This window comes from Peromyscus eremicus, chromosome 16_21 (assembly GCF_949786415.1).
Source record: "Peromyscus eremicus chromosome 16_21, PerEre_H2_v1, whole genome shotgun sequence".
Lineage (NCBI taxonomy): Eukaryota > Metazoa > Chordata > Mammalia > Rodentia > Cricetidae > Peromyscus > Peromyscus eremicus.
In genome coordinates, this window is record NC_081432.1 from 4416944 (window position 1) to 4434243 (window position 17300).

The window sequence follows — 17300 nt, forward strand, 5'->3', positions numbered from 1 at the left end:
GACACAGAGAAGGGAACAGAGGTTCAGAGAACAGGGAGAACAATTGGGGATGTGCATTGAAAACGGAGACTCTGTTCTCAGAGATGAAAGTGGAGGGGAGCAGATGACCACATACACAGTCAAGAGTAGGAGGAACCCAATCTTGAAACACTAGTTTTAGGGCTCTGTCACTGCCTCAGGGAAAAGAAAGCACTTTTAATAAAGTCAGAAACTTGAAGAGCTTGTTTGAGAAGTGGCATCTGTGTTTCTAAGATTCTTAGAGGGGAAGGGAGAGCCAGTAACTAGAAAATAGAAGCATAGATCAGGGTCACTTGGATTGGTGTAAAATCACATCCCTTCCTCTTTGCCCACCGCATCCCTCCATGAGAAGATGTCTAGCAAACACTCGGTGTGCTTCTCCTTCAGGCTTGCAGTAGAAACATATTTTGTCAAGGATAATGCCTTAATGGCCAGAATGTCAGGTTTCTGAGCTGAGGGGCTCTGGGGTTCTTGTCCATGTGCAAATGGAGACATAGTTTTGGCTTACGTGGTGGCTTTGGCCTTTGTGTCTGGGAGTCATCCCTCAGAAAAGATGGTAAAATTATTTTCCATGGGATCTCAATGATGTCATCTTTTGTAATTCAATTCCCTTCTTCATTGGGGGATAAACAGGAGAAACTGTCATAATGAGATGTGAACTGGCTGTGTGAATCTTCAGGATAAGGGTAAAAGAATAGAATGGAGAGCAGGGCAGTTCTTTGGGAGTTTTGCTGGGAAGTTGTGATTTGTAACATGAAATAATACCTCAAGAAAACTTCTGGAGGGACAGCAGCACTGTCCCTCAGAGACTGCAGCCACTGCACATTGCCCTCTCAGCTGTAGAGCACTTACTGCAGCTGCGTCATCTGCGATTGCCTCGAGTTCCTGTTTACATGCGTGTACTGGGAATACGTGTTGGTGTGTGTAGACTAGATCTAGTCCTCTAACCGGGCTGCAGATGGCTGTCAGTGTCTACTTCAGTGAATAAGACTGAGTCTCTGATGGAAAGCCAACATGGGTTCTCTTCCCTACGAGCTGTTTTTACTGTGTATTTCCTCTGACCCTTGCTGTGCCATGGGCCATAATCTTCATGTTTCTCTCTGAAGGAATGGTACCTGTGTATGAAATAGAAAGGGATGATACCACATCTCACAGACCGTATAACTCAAATGTCTGCTGTGAATTTATGTTAGTTTTCCCTTAGGGGCTCAAGAGATTGAGCACTGCAAAGAAGGTAGTGTGAGTTCTCCTGGGCGGGAACTTTCTATTCCAAACTCCTTTCATCTTTATGCCTAAATTTCTAACATCAGTGACATCAAGCCACAAAATTGAAAACAGATATTTACTACCTAAGCTAGTAAAGTAACATCTGGTTGAGAGCTATGACAGCTGTGACTTAAGTGACTAACTCTTGGAGATTCAGAGGCCACACATGGGAGGGAGACTTGGGGCCTTTCCATTTCCCCAGGGTAGGTATGGAGAACGGCTGTTAATGAAGAGGCACTTGCCCCATGGCACAGGGAAGTACTCTTACTGTTAACAATGAGGCCTTTCTAAGTGGCCAGACTTGGGATTTGAGCTTCCTGTCCTGTTATTATATTCCTGCCTTATCCGGTATCCTTTATCGACAAAATAGGAGTAGTTCCTACATGTTAAGATGTCCTATTAGAGCTGAGAGGGAATTATTTTTTTTGTGAGTTTACTAGTTTTTTGGTCAATATTTAGCCTGAGTCTTACAGCACTCTTTGTGGAGTGCTCCACTGAAGTGTCTTCTGCTTTGGCTAAGCTGATGAGTTTTAATGTAAGTTACTAAAAGATCTGTCTAATTACTACGTGAGTCTGAGCTATTTCCCTAACTCAGGGTGCTAAAAACAAGACTTGCTCAGGAAAGCTTCAGAAGAGAACAGCTTCCAACCCTCTTCCTGTTACACTCAACAGTGGATGGGAAGCAGGTCAGTGGATTGCCAATTATATCAGGTAGCCTTACTACTGCTAATCACTGTCAATAAAGTCACTTCATTCTCTGAGGAAAGCAGTGAGAATGTATACAATGAACTGGAATCCTAGTCAGTATTGGGGAATTTTAATGTTGCAATATCTAATCAAACTCTTGAGTGTACTGGTTCTGTGAACCACCTGAAAAGCAAATTAAAAAATACTATTAAACAGTATTGGTCCTCGTATATCTGTTCATAGGAGCTGAAGTAGATAAGCTTTCACATTGTTTTTGTTTTGTTAAGATAGGTTATTTTTGCTTTGTACCCATTTGGCCTCAAACACATGATTCTCCTGGGATTTACATGGCTGTAAACAGTGCTGGATGCTGGGAATACGCCTAGGTTATTTTAATGCTTGCCTAGTATGTGTGGAGACCCTGAGTCCAATTTCCAGCACTGTATAAACTGAGTATGGTGGCACACACCTGTAATCCTAGTCCTGGCGAGGTAAAGACAGGAAGACCATAAGTTCAGGTTATTTCTTTGACTACATAAATACTCATTTTTAGTTGTTTTTGTATATGTGTGTGAATATATGTCCATGCCTGTGAAGGCCAGAAGAGGTACTGCATCCTCTAGTGCTGGAGTTACGGGAAGTTGTGAGTACCCTGATGGGGCTGGGAACTGAACCTGGGTCCTCTGTTCTGAACTGCTCCAGGCCCAAGGCTAAGGTTCTTGCTTGTTTCTTTTCAGGAAAAAGGGCCAGGTGTGACCACGTCAGACTCGGGAGCCACAGGCAGGCCAGCCTAGTTTACATAGGGAGTTCTAGACCAGCCAGGGCCACATAGTGAGACCCTGTTTCAAAAATAGATTTTTTTCATGAAAAGACCAAGACTAGTGCCAGGCTCTAGTAGTGGCATTCTGTGAGCTTGAGGCCAGCCTGCTCTACATAGTGAGTTCCAGGACAGCCAGAGCTACATAGTGAGACCCTGTTTAAAAAAACCAACCAATCAGCACTCGGGAGGCAGAGGTAGGTGGTGAAACCCTGTCTCTAAAAACCAAAAAGAAAAAGCCAAGACTAGTTAGCTTTATTTAGACACTGGAAGGATGATGAATTTTGCCTGCAACAAAATAAAATAAACTTTTCCACCCAAGTCAGAAAAGTTTAGTGATAACTCACAAAATCCACAGGAGAATCTGAAATGTTAACAGCATGAAGTATTTCACCCTTGTGACTGTCTTCATGGCAGATGATCCCAAGTGAAGTTCTGAAAACCAGAGGTAAGAAACAACCTACGTCTGAGCAACTTTAGGCTCCAAAGTGAAACACCACCAGAGTTGTCTGTCTTTCTGGTGTGCCTTGTAGGTGTGCCGATACATTAAAATCACCGTCAGAGGTCCTTGGAGCACCGACAGCAGAGCACCAGTGCGGAAGCCCGACTACGACAAGTCTGGACCACTCTCGGGTCAGATCTAGAAGAAGATGATCTTCTTGTGCTTAGAGTTGGGGATCTGCCCCTTGGACTTCAACCTCCGAACAGCCTCCCGCATGTGCTTGGGCTGCAGGGGTGGCATTTCTCCCCACTTCTCACACACATCCAGGGCTGGCGTGGGGAAAGGAGACAGCATCGTTAACATGAGATTTACTAATCATAACTCAAGTTATAATTCTGGCTTTTGTGAAACTCGCCAAAGAAACAAACCAAGATGTTTTTTCTTAAGAAAATGTTATAAAGTCTGTCACACTGGCTTTAGTTATACCCCGCAGGGCCTGTATCACAGCTTAAGGAAAGAAAACGACATCACAAGCTAGAGATGAGCATTGAGAATTAGCAAGGCTTTCTACTTGATGGAGGGAAAGCTCTCAGCGGGGTACCGCTATCAGGGCACTGTCGTCTTACACTGAACAGCAGAAGCAAGGTCTGCTAAGGAAACATACACAACTGTCTTGGTCACCCTGGGCTAAGGAGAGGGAGTTCCTAGATGGTGTCATCCCCATCCCCCAACCCTGCCCACCACTCAGTGATAGAAATTACAAGAGTAGCCATGCTGTCCTCAAGACAGGGTTCCCTATAGGATCAACTTATAGTGTGGCTGGAAACTCACACACACCCTTCAATGCCCTGGTGTAGATACTCTAGAGAGTAAGATCCTCACGAAAATAATACATGTTGTGTAGCCAATGACACTTACCTTCTTCTACTACCTCCCCCACAAAAACTTTAGAAATACCCGACATGGCAATCACAACATTCTGGGACACAGAGGTACCAGTGATGGACTGGATCAGCTTGGGAGAAAGAAAGAAAGACTGTTAAGCTAGTCAGTGGCTGGCTTTGGAATGTAGTGCAGTTAAGTGGTGCATGCCACATTGAAGGCTGTGTGCCAAAACGGACTGTTAAAGTAAGATGTCTGCTTCTCTTTCAGAGGACTACAGTTCAGTTCCCAGCACTCAGTATGAGTGTAACTCTAGTGAAGGGTATCTGATGCCCTTTTTTGGCTTTCATGGGTACCCACACACATATATTTATAGATATATCAATAAAAAACAAAAGGGAAAACAATAAAAAAAAAACAAAACCCCAAGGATTGCGTGTTGCGGCTGGCTACACATGGCATTCAAGGCTGGAGTTGGCCAGAGGATGAGAGAGGTGTGGAGGCCGGCATCTTTGGGGGGGGGGGGCACACTGGGGCAGTCCATTCTTACCCTTTTAATGGCTGCTTTAGGGAAAGCCGACCGGCGATACATTTCATAACGGTTCAGCTGCTCCTCAGAAAAAGAAGAGACCAGGATTCTAGACAAAGATTAAGTTGGTTAATGAGAATGAATACTAAAGGCACATAAGTCAACAAAAGCAAGCTCTGGACAAAAGAAATGGGTTTCAGGGAGTCACCGGCTTTAGGCCTAGTGCTCTTGAGGAATGGCATTTCCACTCCTAAGGAACTCTGGAAAGAGAAAAGGAAACACAATTTCCTTTCCTCAAAGACAAAAGCTGCTTGGTGTGGTGGTGCACGCCTGCCCAGGAGTGGGAGCCCATCTTGCTCCTCCTAAAAGACTTAAGCAATATGACAAAATACTGTATTCTGTGCTGACTGTATTTCACACTGACAGTAAACCTCTAATACAGAATTTCTGTTCAAATCAGGGTTCTTCAATAGTAACAAGTTTAGAGGGAAATAGTAACAGTATGTATATTCTTTAGAAAATTTTTGAGACATGATGTTATCAAGAATAAACTTGAACTTTTGATCCTCCTGGCTCCACCTTCCAGAGGGTGGGATTACAGATGTGCCACCACATCTGGTTTTACTCAGTGCTGGATCAATCACAGGGCTTTTTGCATGCTCTGCAATCTACAATAGCCTCAGCCCTAATATTTCGAATTATTGAATCTATTTGCTATGCCTGTGTGGTGTATGTATGTGTGGGGGAACATGAAAGACAACTTGAAGTAAGCAGTTCTCTCCTTCCATCGCGTAGGTCATGGGTCAAACTCAGGTTGTTGGGCTTGATGCTAAGTGCCCTACCTGCTAGGCCCCATCTTTTCTTTTCTTTTTCTTTCTTTTTTTTTTTTTAAACTTATCTATGTGAGTGTGTTTGCTTGTGTGTGTCTATCTGTGCACATGTGTGTGCAGGTGCCCATGGAAGCCAGAAGGGAGTGCCAGATCCTTGGAACAAGTTACAAGCAGCTTGAGGTGAGTGCTGGGACCTTAGTGGTCTTGTTTAGTGCAGATGGCTCTTAACCTCTGAGTAGTCTCTCTAGCCCCCTATATTCTTTATAGTTAATTCTTTAAATAAATAAAAAGATGGCCAAACCAGTTTTAGAAGATGAACTAAGGACTTAAATAGGAAATTCGCAGAAATACCAATGGCCAATCAAGATGGAGAAAAAAAAATGAACCTTAAGTATTAATCAAGGAACTTGAAGTGATCAACTAAAACAAGATCACAATTTTCATAAATCTGGAGGTATGCTGAAAAGCCTTTGAAATGTGTTATACTAGCATTTATACAGCTGGTTTCTCTTAGAAATAGATGAGACATAGAGATATGTCCAAAGATGTAACAGTGTTGTTAAAACAAACACAAAATGTTAAAACTCTACTCAGAATAGGTAAAGGGTTGATAGATAGATCATGTAGATAAGATGCAGCACAACCAAGAAACACTGATACTTACGAGAATATTATGTGCACAAATAGACCCAGATATACACTCTCGGAATAAGATCTAGCTGCTGGATTTGGGGCATTTCATTTTTTTTTTTTTTGGTATTCTGAGTTATTTTCAATAAGCCCATATTATTGCAAACACAAAATAGAGCTTCTTGAAGAAAATGACGACTTTGGTGTATAATTAATTACTGATGGGAAACACTGACCAAATGTAATGTTAAAAACAAAGCATTTTAAAACAAATTATTTAATATTCTTACATTTATGCATTTATTTTGTGTATGTGTAGGGGTGTGTCTATATTTGGAGGTTATAGGACAATTTCTAGTCTCTCTTCCCACCATGTGATTTTCCAGGATCAAACTTGGGTCATAAGGCTTGGTGGCAAGCACCTTTAACTGGTAGCTTGCTGGCTTGAAATTATATCTAGGCTTAGTGGCTCATGCCTGTAATCTCAGCACTAAGGAGGCTGAGGCAGGAGGATCAGGAGGTCAAGACTAACTTAAACCTCATGAGACCCTATCTCAAAACAAACAAAAAGCAAGTAAGAGTGAGTGTATAGAACTCAGTTAGGACCTTGAAATGGAACAGTTAGAAGAGACTCACTGCATCTTCTGAATCTCATCTTCGTCCACTTTCTGTTTCTTTTCTCTCTTCTCTTTGGTGTCCAGTTTCAGCTTTTTGGCTGCAGGAGTAAGTAATGACGAGTCTTCCCTCTCCACTGTTGTTAAATCGGAGACATCCTGACTCTTGAGCTGGGAAGATGGACAGAAACTTTGACTACATATTTGATACACTTTTCAAGTTTGGGCAGAGTCAGCAAATGCCCTGCTCTTTCCAGCTAGGAAATCTGTTTATGCAGTAGCTGTGTGCTTCTAGGCACTGCCTATACCATCAGCATTAAGAGGCCGCCTATCTCCCAAAGGAAGATTATAGCTCAGCTGGAGAAGAAAATCAATAATACACTTTTCCAGCTGAGCCATGGTCATAGAGAGGTCCTGTATCTGTTTACCAAGGTAAGGGAGAAATGCCAAAGAGCCAAATTACCACACCCTCACCCTCACCCTCCAGATGCCAGCAGTGCTCCATCCACAGCATTTGTGCCTGGGGAGCACCACTGCCTGCAGTGTTCTGACCCTTCCCACTACTAGAAACAGTCTACATGGTCCTGGCTGTCCTGGAACTCACTCTGTAGACCAGGTGGGCCTCACAGAAAGCTGCCTGGCTCTGCTCCTGAGTGCTGGTCATAAAGGGCTGGGCTTTCACACCCAGTTTGGACCCCCCCTTTTTTTTTTTGTAATTAAGACTTTCAAAGTCTCATTTTGTATCCTAGGCTGGTGGCTCAACACTCCCTGGTCTCCAAATTGTGGAACTTGCCCTTCCTCAGGCTCCTTGCTATGATTATAGACTTGTGCCACCACACTGAATTTAAACTGAAAACAGAGGTGGCACAGAGGTGGCTCAGAGGTCAAGAGCACTGGCTGCTCCTCCAGAGGACCTGGGTTCTATGACCAGCACTCACATGACAGCTCACAGTCATCTGTAACTCCAGTTTCAGGGGATCTGATGCTGCTTTCTGACTTCCACAGGGACCAGACACATACATGGCAAACATATATACACAAAGCAAAACATCCATACAATAAAAATTTTTAAAAAGCCCAAACTTAAACTATGCATATTCATGCATAGTATGTGTGGACTTGCAAATGTTGATCACTGGGCAACTTTGTGGAGTTGGTGTTCCTCTACCTTTATGTGGGTTCTGGGGATCACACTCCAGTTCCCAGGCATTCATGGCAAGCACCTTTACCTGCTGAGCCATTCTGATTGCCCTACACTAAAATCTTTTTAAGGATGTTTATTATTTACATTTCTCCACATAAGCACTCATCAGTTTTACTCATGACAGGTGTAATCCAAACTCTGTTCTGACCAACGTACTATGGAATCTTAGTACATCAAAACTCATTAATGAGATATAATGGTTCCTTTAAAAAGGGATTCATATTTAAACTCACTCAGAAATTCGGAGAGGGGGACTGGAGGCATTATATATCTGACAATCCTTTCAACTTTTTTAGCTATCGATTTATACACATTTTCTAACCTTTGTGCTTCAGATTTTCAAATTTATTTGTCCTTAACTTTCCTTCTTTCCCCTCTTCCTTTCTCCCCCTTTCTTCTCCTCCCCTCCTTTTTGAGGGAGTTGGGGTAGAAGCAGGTCTCATTTTGTAGCTCATGAAGTCCTGGAATTTATTCCTTCTACTTCAGCTGCTTGCATGGGACATTCAGCTTAAAATTTTTCTTCTGGAAAGTTTTGCTGCTGACCTGTGACAGGAGGGTCACAAGCTCAAGGCCAGCCTGTGTTAGGGAGATGCTCCTCATAAAGAGGACAGCAAAATCCCATCAAGTTTCGCTACGTTTTCTTTTTCCTAAAAGTTATTACTTCAAAACGTTTTGAAGTGGCAGTTGCGCTTGGAAAGCCCATTTCCATCTTTTCTACTGTTCACTCCATGATTTCTCAAAGCCAATTCCAGCTCTAAAACTTCGAGATTTTATCTGCAGAAATGGAACCTAAAGAACACTTGAGGTTCAACTAGGCAACAGTGCTTAGCTTTTGAAGTGGCACAGTCGATGGTTTTAACGAGGTTCCGAGACCCCTGGAATTCAGCAGCCAAGACACTGGTTCAATGTACAATGAAGGTAAGGGCAGACTGGGCGGTGCTTGGCCCCTGGAACCGAAGCAGCACCTTCACGTCCACGTCCTCTCCCCTGCCTAGCAAGGTTGCAGCCTTAACAATGACTCGTGGCGAGTTCTAGTTCTTCTAGCTATGGAAGCCAGGAAGCAGACGGTAACGCGACCGGGTACTCCTCCGGCCTTACCCACAAAGTTCTACCTACCTCGCTTTCCTCCGCCGCGGCTTCTTTCACGTCTGCGTCTCCATCTCCGTCGGTTTCCTCTGGGATTCCCTCAGTGTCGGCGGCCGCCGGGACCCCAGGAGTAGCCCTCATCTCCTCTGACTCCGCTGGCTCTCCGCCTTTGTCCGTGGGCAACTCCCCAGGGTTGTCCATCGCGGCAGAAGCAGGACAGAGGCGATGGCAGCGCTGCCAGGTGAAGGCGCGAGAGACGACTAGCCATACAGCGGAGCCGGGACTTAAGGGCTGTCGTCGCGCCGCGATGACGTCACCCCACTGCTTCTCGGAAGGGTCAGTTTCAGAAGCGCGTTGCTAGCTCAGGGGATTCACGTAAACTTGAGTTTGTTTTAACGAGAAAGAAATTTAGAAGTGTGGATCTTCCGCTTCAGGGAAGAAGCGTTTTTGAAAGAGCGTACATTCGTTTGCTGAGAGACTTTTTATTCTCATTTCTGGAAATGCAATGACAATTAATCCTTCTTTAACTTGACTCCTTCAGAGCAAAGTTGGGGAACCGGAGAAAACGCAGTCCCGCTGCTTAGTGGCGTCAAGGAATAGTGCTGCCTTGGACTGAACAACTTCCGGCAGGGACCCAACCTCGTAATTTTCGAAAGAACCGAGACCGCGGGCTTGTGTTCACCAGGGAATTGCTAGGGCTTCCTCTCTGTTCCGCAAGAATCTCTAACTCCAGCAGAATATTTCCAATGCTCTCATTCAACGCCTCAATTATTGGTAACCTGGCTTGAGTCAGTCGCCCACCAACACCCAAAATCGGGACTGGTTTTCCAAATCTGATTTAATAAATATGTTTGGTTAATCTCACGACAACTAAGAAAGAGGTCTCTTCTGACCGTTTCACTGAAGCTGCTTAGGATGGAGTGCGAGGAAAAGCTTTCTTTTTTTTCTTTTAAATTATTTCATATGTATGGGTGTTTTGGCTGCATGTATGTCTGCGCACCACCTGCGTTCATAGTACCCTGGGAGGCCAGAAGAGGGTGTCGGATCCTCTGGAACTGGAGTTAACAGACTGTGTTGTGAGGCGCCATGTGGGTGATGGGAATCAAATCCAAGTTCTCTGAAAGAGCAACCTGTGCTCTTAACCCCCGCACCATCTCTCCAGCCACTCCTGTCCCGTCCCCCACCACCTTTTTTTTTTTTTTTTTTTTTTGAGACAGGTTCTCACTATGTAGCCTTGGCCGGCCTAGAACTTGCTATGCAGATCAGGCTGGCCTTAAACTCACAGAGGTACACCTGCTTCTGCCTCCCGAAAGATGGGATGGCATGTGCCACCACGCCCAGCGATTTTACATCTCTGCGGTCTTCCCTCAAGGAGGCACCAGAGGGCGGGATTCTTCAAGTCTGGTTCTAGGTCTCCGCGCCTTTTCCGTGTTTGATCAGAGTCTTGAATGGAACTGAAAACATACGTGCGCGTTACCAAATTTCTCTTTTGTTCCTACAGTGCCTGAACAAATTACCGTATTTCCAGGCCCATGAGGTACCAAACCTTTGGGAAGGCGAGCACGTCAGGAGCTTCCCACAGGTGTGCCGCGCGTGTTCTCTCCCACATGTTGAATGGGCCGGTGCGCCGGGGGTGGACCGGGTCTCCACAAGGCTCCGCTCTGCACCGCTCGGCTTGGCTCCGTCACCTGCACGGCGGCGCGAGCCCCGCCCACTAGGTGGGCAAGGAGGCGGGGCGCGGGGGCGCGGTGACGCGTGACGCCGGATCCCGGAAGTGACGCGCCGCGGGGGGGGGAGGCTAAGAAGGCGGGGGGGGGGGGTGTAGAGGGGGTGGCGTCCCCGGCCGGTTTGAGGGGTGCGTTGCCCGGAGACGGAAAGTTTGGGAGCCGCAGCAGGCTCTTGCGTGGCCCCGGGTGGGGGTCCGAGGAGTGGCGGTCCTGGGGATGGGGAAGGAGCAGGAGCTGCTGGAGGCGGCCCGCACCGGGCACCTCCCGGCCGTGGAGAAGCTGCTGTCCGGGAAGCGGCTCTCCTCCGGCTTCGGCGGCGGCGGCGGCGGCTCCAGCGGCGGCGGCGGCGGCTCCGGGGGCGGCGGCCTCGGTTCTTCCAGCCACCCGCTTTCCAGTCTGCTGAGGTGAGTGCGCGCGGCGCGGCGCGGCGCGGCTCGCAGCCTGGACGGCGCGGGCTCCCTCGAGAGGTCGCGGCTCCGGAGGCGCGCGCGGCGCAGGCCAGGCTCTCGCGTCTGGCGTCGCCGCTGCGGAGAATGGGGGGAGTGCCCAGGTGGCAGCCCGCGCCTCATGGCACAGCCCGGCGTCACCCTCGCCGTGGGGTGCCAGCTGTCGCTTCTCACAAAAGCCACTTCAGAGCAGACCGAATTCGCGGAATCCCTCTCACATCCTGCAGCAACTCCCACGCCGTGCAGAGAGCCTCACGACTCCCCTGGAGCACATTTCTCCTCATTTCCTTCTCTTAGGAACTTGGAACGTTCCACCGGGCTGTGCGGGACCCAGCTTTTGTTTGTTTTTAAAATTGCTTCTGCATTGATCGCGCACGAGGTGTTCAGTCTTTGAGCCTCTCTTGTGCTTGAAGCTCAATTTGTCGTCAGTTTCCTTGTAGTCACTCTCGCTGGGTTCGTCCAAGCGGCATATGCTCATTTCTCCCGGGGACTTACTCGATAAGGTTTGGGAAGACTTGTTTAGGAAACTGACGTGCGTTCAACTTTCTCAGATCTGTTAGACACTTGAATCCGGGGCTGCAAGGCTTGGGGGTGGTGGTGGTGGTGGTGGTCACTCTTTGTCGCTTACAAGGGGGATTGGAATGCTTTGTCAGAGTGCCTAAAATGTGTTGGTTCAGCAGCGCTTTCGTAGCTGTTTTCTTTTCCTTCCTTGTTCTTTTGAGGTTTTTAAGAAGTGGAAGTTCATTTAGAAGTGGCTTCGTTAGCTTCCGTTCCCTATTAGTTTATGTACCTTCAGTTTGAGTCTGCTTGGAGATCTTGGACCAAAGAAACCCAAGACTCTAATAAACAGGTATTCAGTACTGAGTACTGATCCACATCTTCTCAGGAAGATTTTAAAAAAACACTACAGAAGAACCTTCCCCTTCCTTTGGGGAAGAAAAACCTCATTCTGTTGGCTGCTATTTCTCCAGTCCCTTGAACAGTACTGGCTCATAGTAGCTACTCAAGATTTGTTGAATAGATTGAAGTACTGATTGGAGAATGATCATTGTGTGTCTGTGTGTGTGCGCGCGCGCGCGATGGAGGCTAGAACTTGACATTGGGTGTCTTCCTCAATTGCTCACCATCTTCTTTCTTTGAGACTGTGTCCCTCACCAAACCTGGAGTTTGCTGATTGTGCTAGACTGGCTGGCCAGCGAGTTCCCAGGGATTCCCCCTGCCTCTGCCTTTCCAGTACTAGGGTTACAGGCGCATACAGCCATCCTTTAAACATGGGTGCTAGGGATCAAATCCAGGGGCTGTTTGCTGAACAAGCTCTTTACAGACTGCACCATCTCCTTAGGGGATCATCCATCTCTAAATAAAGTGTTGGTGGTCCACACTGTTAGCGGTTGGTACTTGAGAGTATAGATATTACTTTGGGATAGGTTGGGAGGCAGAGCCTCAGGGGAAGGTGTACTTAGGCTGATTTTGACAGGTCATACATAGTGAGAATGTTCCAGGTAAGCACACCCTGCTCAGAGGCACAGAAAGAAGACTTACTTGGTGTTTGTGGGCTATTCAGGGAACTTCCAGCTTGGGATCTTGAGTAATTGGACCCCTTAAAGGCAAATAAGAATGGATTGGTACACTGTTGCCTCTCTTATTGACAGTCTTCCTCACACTTATGTTCTCAGTCCCTATATTAGTGCCTAGAGACAGAGTCACAGATTGTCCTAGTTAGGGTTACTGCTGCTGTGATGAACACCATGACCAAAAGCAACTTGGGGAGGAAAGAGTTTATTTAATGGCTTACACTTCCGCATTGTAGTCCATCACTGAAGGAAGTCAGGATAGGAAATCATACAGGGCAGGAACCTGGAGGCAGGAGCTGACGTGGAGCCATGGCGGAGTGCTGCTTACTGGCTTACTCCTCATGGCTTGTTCAGCCTGCTTTCTTATAGAACCCAGGACCACCAGCCCAGGATGGCACCACCCACAGTGGGCTGGGCCTTGCCTCATCAATCACTAAGAATATGGCCCACAGCTGGGCAGCGGTGGTGCACACCTTTAATCCCAGCACTCGGGAGGCAGAGCCAGGCAGATCTCTGTGAGTTTGACGCCAGCCTGGTCTACAGAGCGAGTTCCAGGACAGGCACCAAAACTACACAGAGAAACCCTGTCTGGAAAAAAAAAAAAAAGAATATACCCCACAGTCAGATCTTATGGGGGCATTTTCTCAATCGAGGTTCCCTCCTTTCAGATGATTCTAGTTTGTCAAGTTGGCAGAAAACTAGCCAGTACACAGGTGCTCAGCAAATAAACATTGAATGCATTTTTTCCCCTTCCTTCCTTCCTTCCTTCCTTCCTTCCTTCCTTCCTTCCTTCCTTCCTTCCTTCCTTCCTCCATCCCTTTCTTCTCCTCCTCCTCCTCTTCTTCCTCTTCCTCCTCTTCCTCCTCTTCCTCCTCCTCCTCCTCCTCCCCCTCCTCCTCCTCTTAACAGTGCCTCACTATGTGGCTTTGGCTAGCCTAGAAATTGTTATGTAGGCCAGGCTGGCCTTTAACTAGCAGATACCTGCCTGCCTCTGCCTCCCTCCCAAGTACTGGGATTAAAAATGTGCACCACCAGACCTAGTTTTTAATTCCATCTGTACTGTTTTGACATCCTGCAGTTTTGATATCTGAGAGGTACGGGAAAACTACACGAGTTTGGAAGTCGCTCTAATGAACTGATGATGTAGGACTTGGGGATTTGCCAGGAATGCCTTAACATGCAGACCATTCTACTGGAAGAGTATAGACTCTCATACATCTTCTACCCTCAAATACAGGTCAAGTTCTTCTTGGTGTTCCCTCAGAGGCGGATGAAATGTTGCTGAGATCTAGTTGCCATGTAGTTAAGCATGACAGTGGTTTTACTTTGGTTTTCCTGATGGTGTTTCCAGTTTCTGCCATAGAACTATGAGTGGTGTCCCTTTTTCCTGGAGTCACAAAACTGCTGGACTCTTCATTGGCCCCCGTGTCTGGTAGAGGCTGCAGATGTCTATAAGCTTCCTGTTCTCCCACTCTTGTGACTCTTAGAGGCAGGGAGGACATTTAGACCCTTGTTACACCGGGTGTGTCATTAATTAGGGATGACTCTGGTTAACCTATGAAAGAGGTTGAGGCCATGCATTTGAATAACCACTAGGTCAGCATGTCCCCTCTGCAGGTTTGGAGATGGTGAGATGGAGATGAGTCCCTTATGTATCCAGCCTTTTTCTTGCCAGGAACCCTGAGTTAGTATTGGAAGCTGTGGACTCCTAGCTTGGTATCTTGACTTGTGTCCACAGACATATCCCAGCTCATTAGTACTGCACACTGTAGCCCACCTTTCTCTCGCAGTTTAAGGAGCTTATGGCTGCAATGGATATAGTGTTGCAAATCACAGGTGTGTTTGTTTCCTCATGTATTTATGACCCCACCACCACTGTTCATGCCACAGGTTTTTCTTCTTCTTCTTCTTCTTCTTCTTCTTCTTCTTCTTCTTCTTCTTCTTCTTCTTTTTTCTTTTGGTTTTTTGAGACAGGGTTTTTCTGTGTAATTTTGGTGCCTGTCCTGGACCTCGCTCTGTAGACCAGGCTGGCCTCGAACTCACAGAGATCCTCCTGGCTCTGCCTCTCGAGTGCTGGGATTAAAGGTGTGTGCCACACCGCCGCCCAGCTCCACAGAGGTTTTGTATGTATTCTTTGTGTGTGTGTGTGTGTGTGTGTGTGTGCGTGCGCGTGCACATGAGGCTACATGTATACATATGTGAAAGCCAGGGGTCAACCTTGGATGTCATTATTTTAGGTGCTGGTCTCCCCCCTTTTTTTGTCGGGGCGGGGGAGAGACTGTCTTTCAGGATTCTTCTTGTTTCCTTCTCCACAGCCCTGGATTTACAAGCAGACACCACTACTCCTGGCATTTTTATATGGGTTCTAGGGAATTGAACTTGGGGCCTCATGCCTGCAGGGCAAGCACTTTATCAGCTGAGCTATCCCTCCAGCCCCTTTTGTATATTCTGAAGTTAGAAAACTCTCCTCTTCTCCTTGCGTGCCTTGTCTCTTATAGAGCATCTTCTACTTGGGTCTTAACCTCGCACAGCTCGTGAGGGCCTCATACACACAGGTCTTGGTAGGTTTGAGGGGTATACCCTGTAATTTATAGATACAGGTCTTGGGGTTTGGGGGGCACATCCTGTAGTATATAACCCTTCACTTACCTCCCTTCAGAACTCATCTCTTTGGTCTGTGTGCTGGCTAGTTGGTTTTTTTTTTTTTTTTTTTTTTTTGGTCAACTGACACAAGCTAGAGTCACCTGAGAGAAGGGAACCTCAATTGAGAAAAGGCCCCCTGATTGATGTGGGAGGGCCCAGCCCGCTGTGAGCAGTGCCCCCTGGATGGTATGAGAAAGCAGGTTGAGCAATCCATATGGAATAAGCCAGTAAGCAGCGCTTCTCCATGGCTTCTGCTTCAGTTTCTTCCTCCATGCTCCTGCCTCGAGTTCCCGCCCTGACTTCCCTCAGTGACCAAGTGTGACCTGGGAGTTCTAAGCTGAAATAAACTCTCTCCTCCCTAAGTTGCTGTTGGTCGTGGTGCTGATCACAGGACTAGAAACCCTAACGAAGAAGACAGTCTATCACTGTACTGTTTTCATGCTCTAGTCCTCATATATATACACTCATATACTGAGTATATCTGAATCCTAATGTCCAGAAGATCTGCTAGAAAAGCACTGACAGGCACCGTGTTCCCCTGACTCCCGTGTATGTAGTTACTGTCCCCTCATTGCAGCATAGGACACCAGGCTGAAGTCACCGATGGAGTTAGGTTGTCTGACTTCACAGTCTGCTGCCACCACTGGCTGGCCACTTGACTTGTAGATGTTAACTGCTCTGATCCCCACTCTCTGTAAGATGAAGATAATATTACCTGCCATATAGATGCTGCCTTAGGTAATAAATGCAGTGAACACATTGCACCACAATTCCTAACACATCCTGTGCACTCCCTGTGAGCTAGCCTCAGCTCACCACACAATCTGTCATGTTGCACTTGTTAAGTGCAAATTGTTACGTGAGACATGATTCATTTTATTTTAAGTTTATTCATTTATTTTAGAGACAGGGTCTAATGTAGCCAAGGATGACTTTGAACTTTGATTCTCCATCTTCCAAGTCCTGAGTGCTGCTCTATTGCAGGTGTGCTCCACTGTTCCCCGCTCAGACACATTTTAAGTGGTTTCTTTCACGCTTGGTGATCTCTTCTTTGCGTGTTGATGGATTAGAAACTGTCCATAAGGGTGTGGACCTGCTTAGGCAGACATGTGAATGCCATTCATGAGCTGTTTTACCCATCATCTGCTTTGTTCCAGCCAAGTGATTGCTAGATGCACTGCGAAATTTATCTCAGCACTTACATATAGTAGGTGCCACGCCAGAATTCGTCCTTCCCACTGTAGTGCACAGTTTGCTTTAGAATTTGTAGTGGGTTAGTATGCCTGTGACAAACTGACAAAATGGAGTGTGTGGGCAGATGTACACACCCACCCCTTAGTCCGTTGAGGCTGTGGATATAGAGGTTTGTAGCTCACCAGACCTGAGTAGGCCCAAAGCACTATTGTACTATATCTTAGTGCTGTCTATTATGAGTTTTAGCCGTTAAATAAAGATTATGTTCAGTAGATGTTTAATTTTCTACCCAAAGTGATGCAAATATAATTTTTGTTACTTTACCAATCATTAGTAGATGAGCTAATTCTCCAAAGTGTCTAGTGCTATGGAGATTCTGCACTGCATGGAGGATATTTGGTGTGGTATAGACTCACTTTCTGCTTCCTGGATACACACTATGGCTTGAGAACTGGGGACAAGACAGCCTTTAAACTTTTTACTTAGGATGCTTTCAGCCCCAAGCACATAGACATGAAATATTCCTGAAATGGAGGTGGCTATGTTTAGGTTTATAATGAAACTACTGATTTCCAGGAAAGCAATATATGTCTGAGAATACAGTAAGATTTAGGTTAAAAGGCCCAAGGTTAGAGAATATGGAAGATAAAAAGAAACTTATCAGGTAATTGCTTAAAACTGTAAGTTGAGTCCTGAGCCATGAATTAGTGT

The 17300-nt window shown here is 46.3% G+C and overlaps 2 protein-coding genes across 6 annotated transcripts in view; one reads left to right on the forward strand and one right to left on the reverse strand.

Moving 5' to 3' along the window:
- Window positions 1-3026: 3026 nt before the first annotated feature.
- Taf11 (TATA-box binding protein associated factor 11) lies at window positions 3027-10171 on the reverse strand. The gene is made up of 5 exons (XM_059282297.1): window positions 9036-10171; window positions 6738-6886; window positions 4663-4750; window positions 4149-4245; window positions 3027-3559 (listed from the first exon to the last, which is right to left on the reverse strand). Exons 1-5 carry the CDS (start codon window positions 9204-9206, stop codon window positions 3429-3431), a joined length of 636 nt encoding a protein of 211 aa, XP_059138280.1. The 5' UTR covers window positions 9207-10171; the 3' UTR covers window positions 3027-3428.
- Window positions 10172-10842: 671 nt separating this feature from the next.
- Window positions 10843-17300, forward strand: part of Anks1a (ankyrin repeat and sterile alpha motif domain containing 1A) — a 168724-nt gene continuing 162266 nt past the window's right edge. For all 5 annotated transcript variants that reach the window (XM_059282300.1, XM_059282302.1, XM_059282298.1 and 2 more), the window contains exon 1: window positions 10843-11136. In XM_059282300.1, the coding sequence (XP_059138283.1) occupies window positions 10949-11136 (188 nt within the window). In that variant the 5' untranslated portion in view covers window positions 10843-10948. The remainder of the gene's footprint in view (window positions 11137-17300) is intronic.

Bases quoted from the DNA above. Each gene is read 5' to 3' on its own strand.
- Taf11 (XM_059282297.1), bottom strand. From the start codon at position 9,206: ATGGACAACCCTGGGGAGTTGCCCACGGACAAAGGCGGAGAGCCAGCG. The intron at 6,887-9,035 runs GTAGGTAGAACT...CCATCTTCCCAG, and splicing joins CCGCGGCGGAGGAAAGCGAG to CTCAAGAGTCAGGATGTCTC. The intron at 3,560-4,148 runs GTAAGTGTCATT...TCCCCACGCCAG, and splicing joins GGGGGAGGTAGTAGAAGAAG to CCCTGGATGTGTGTGAGAAG.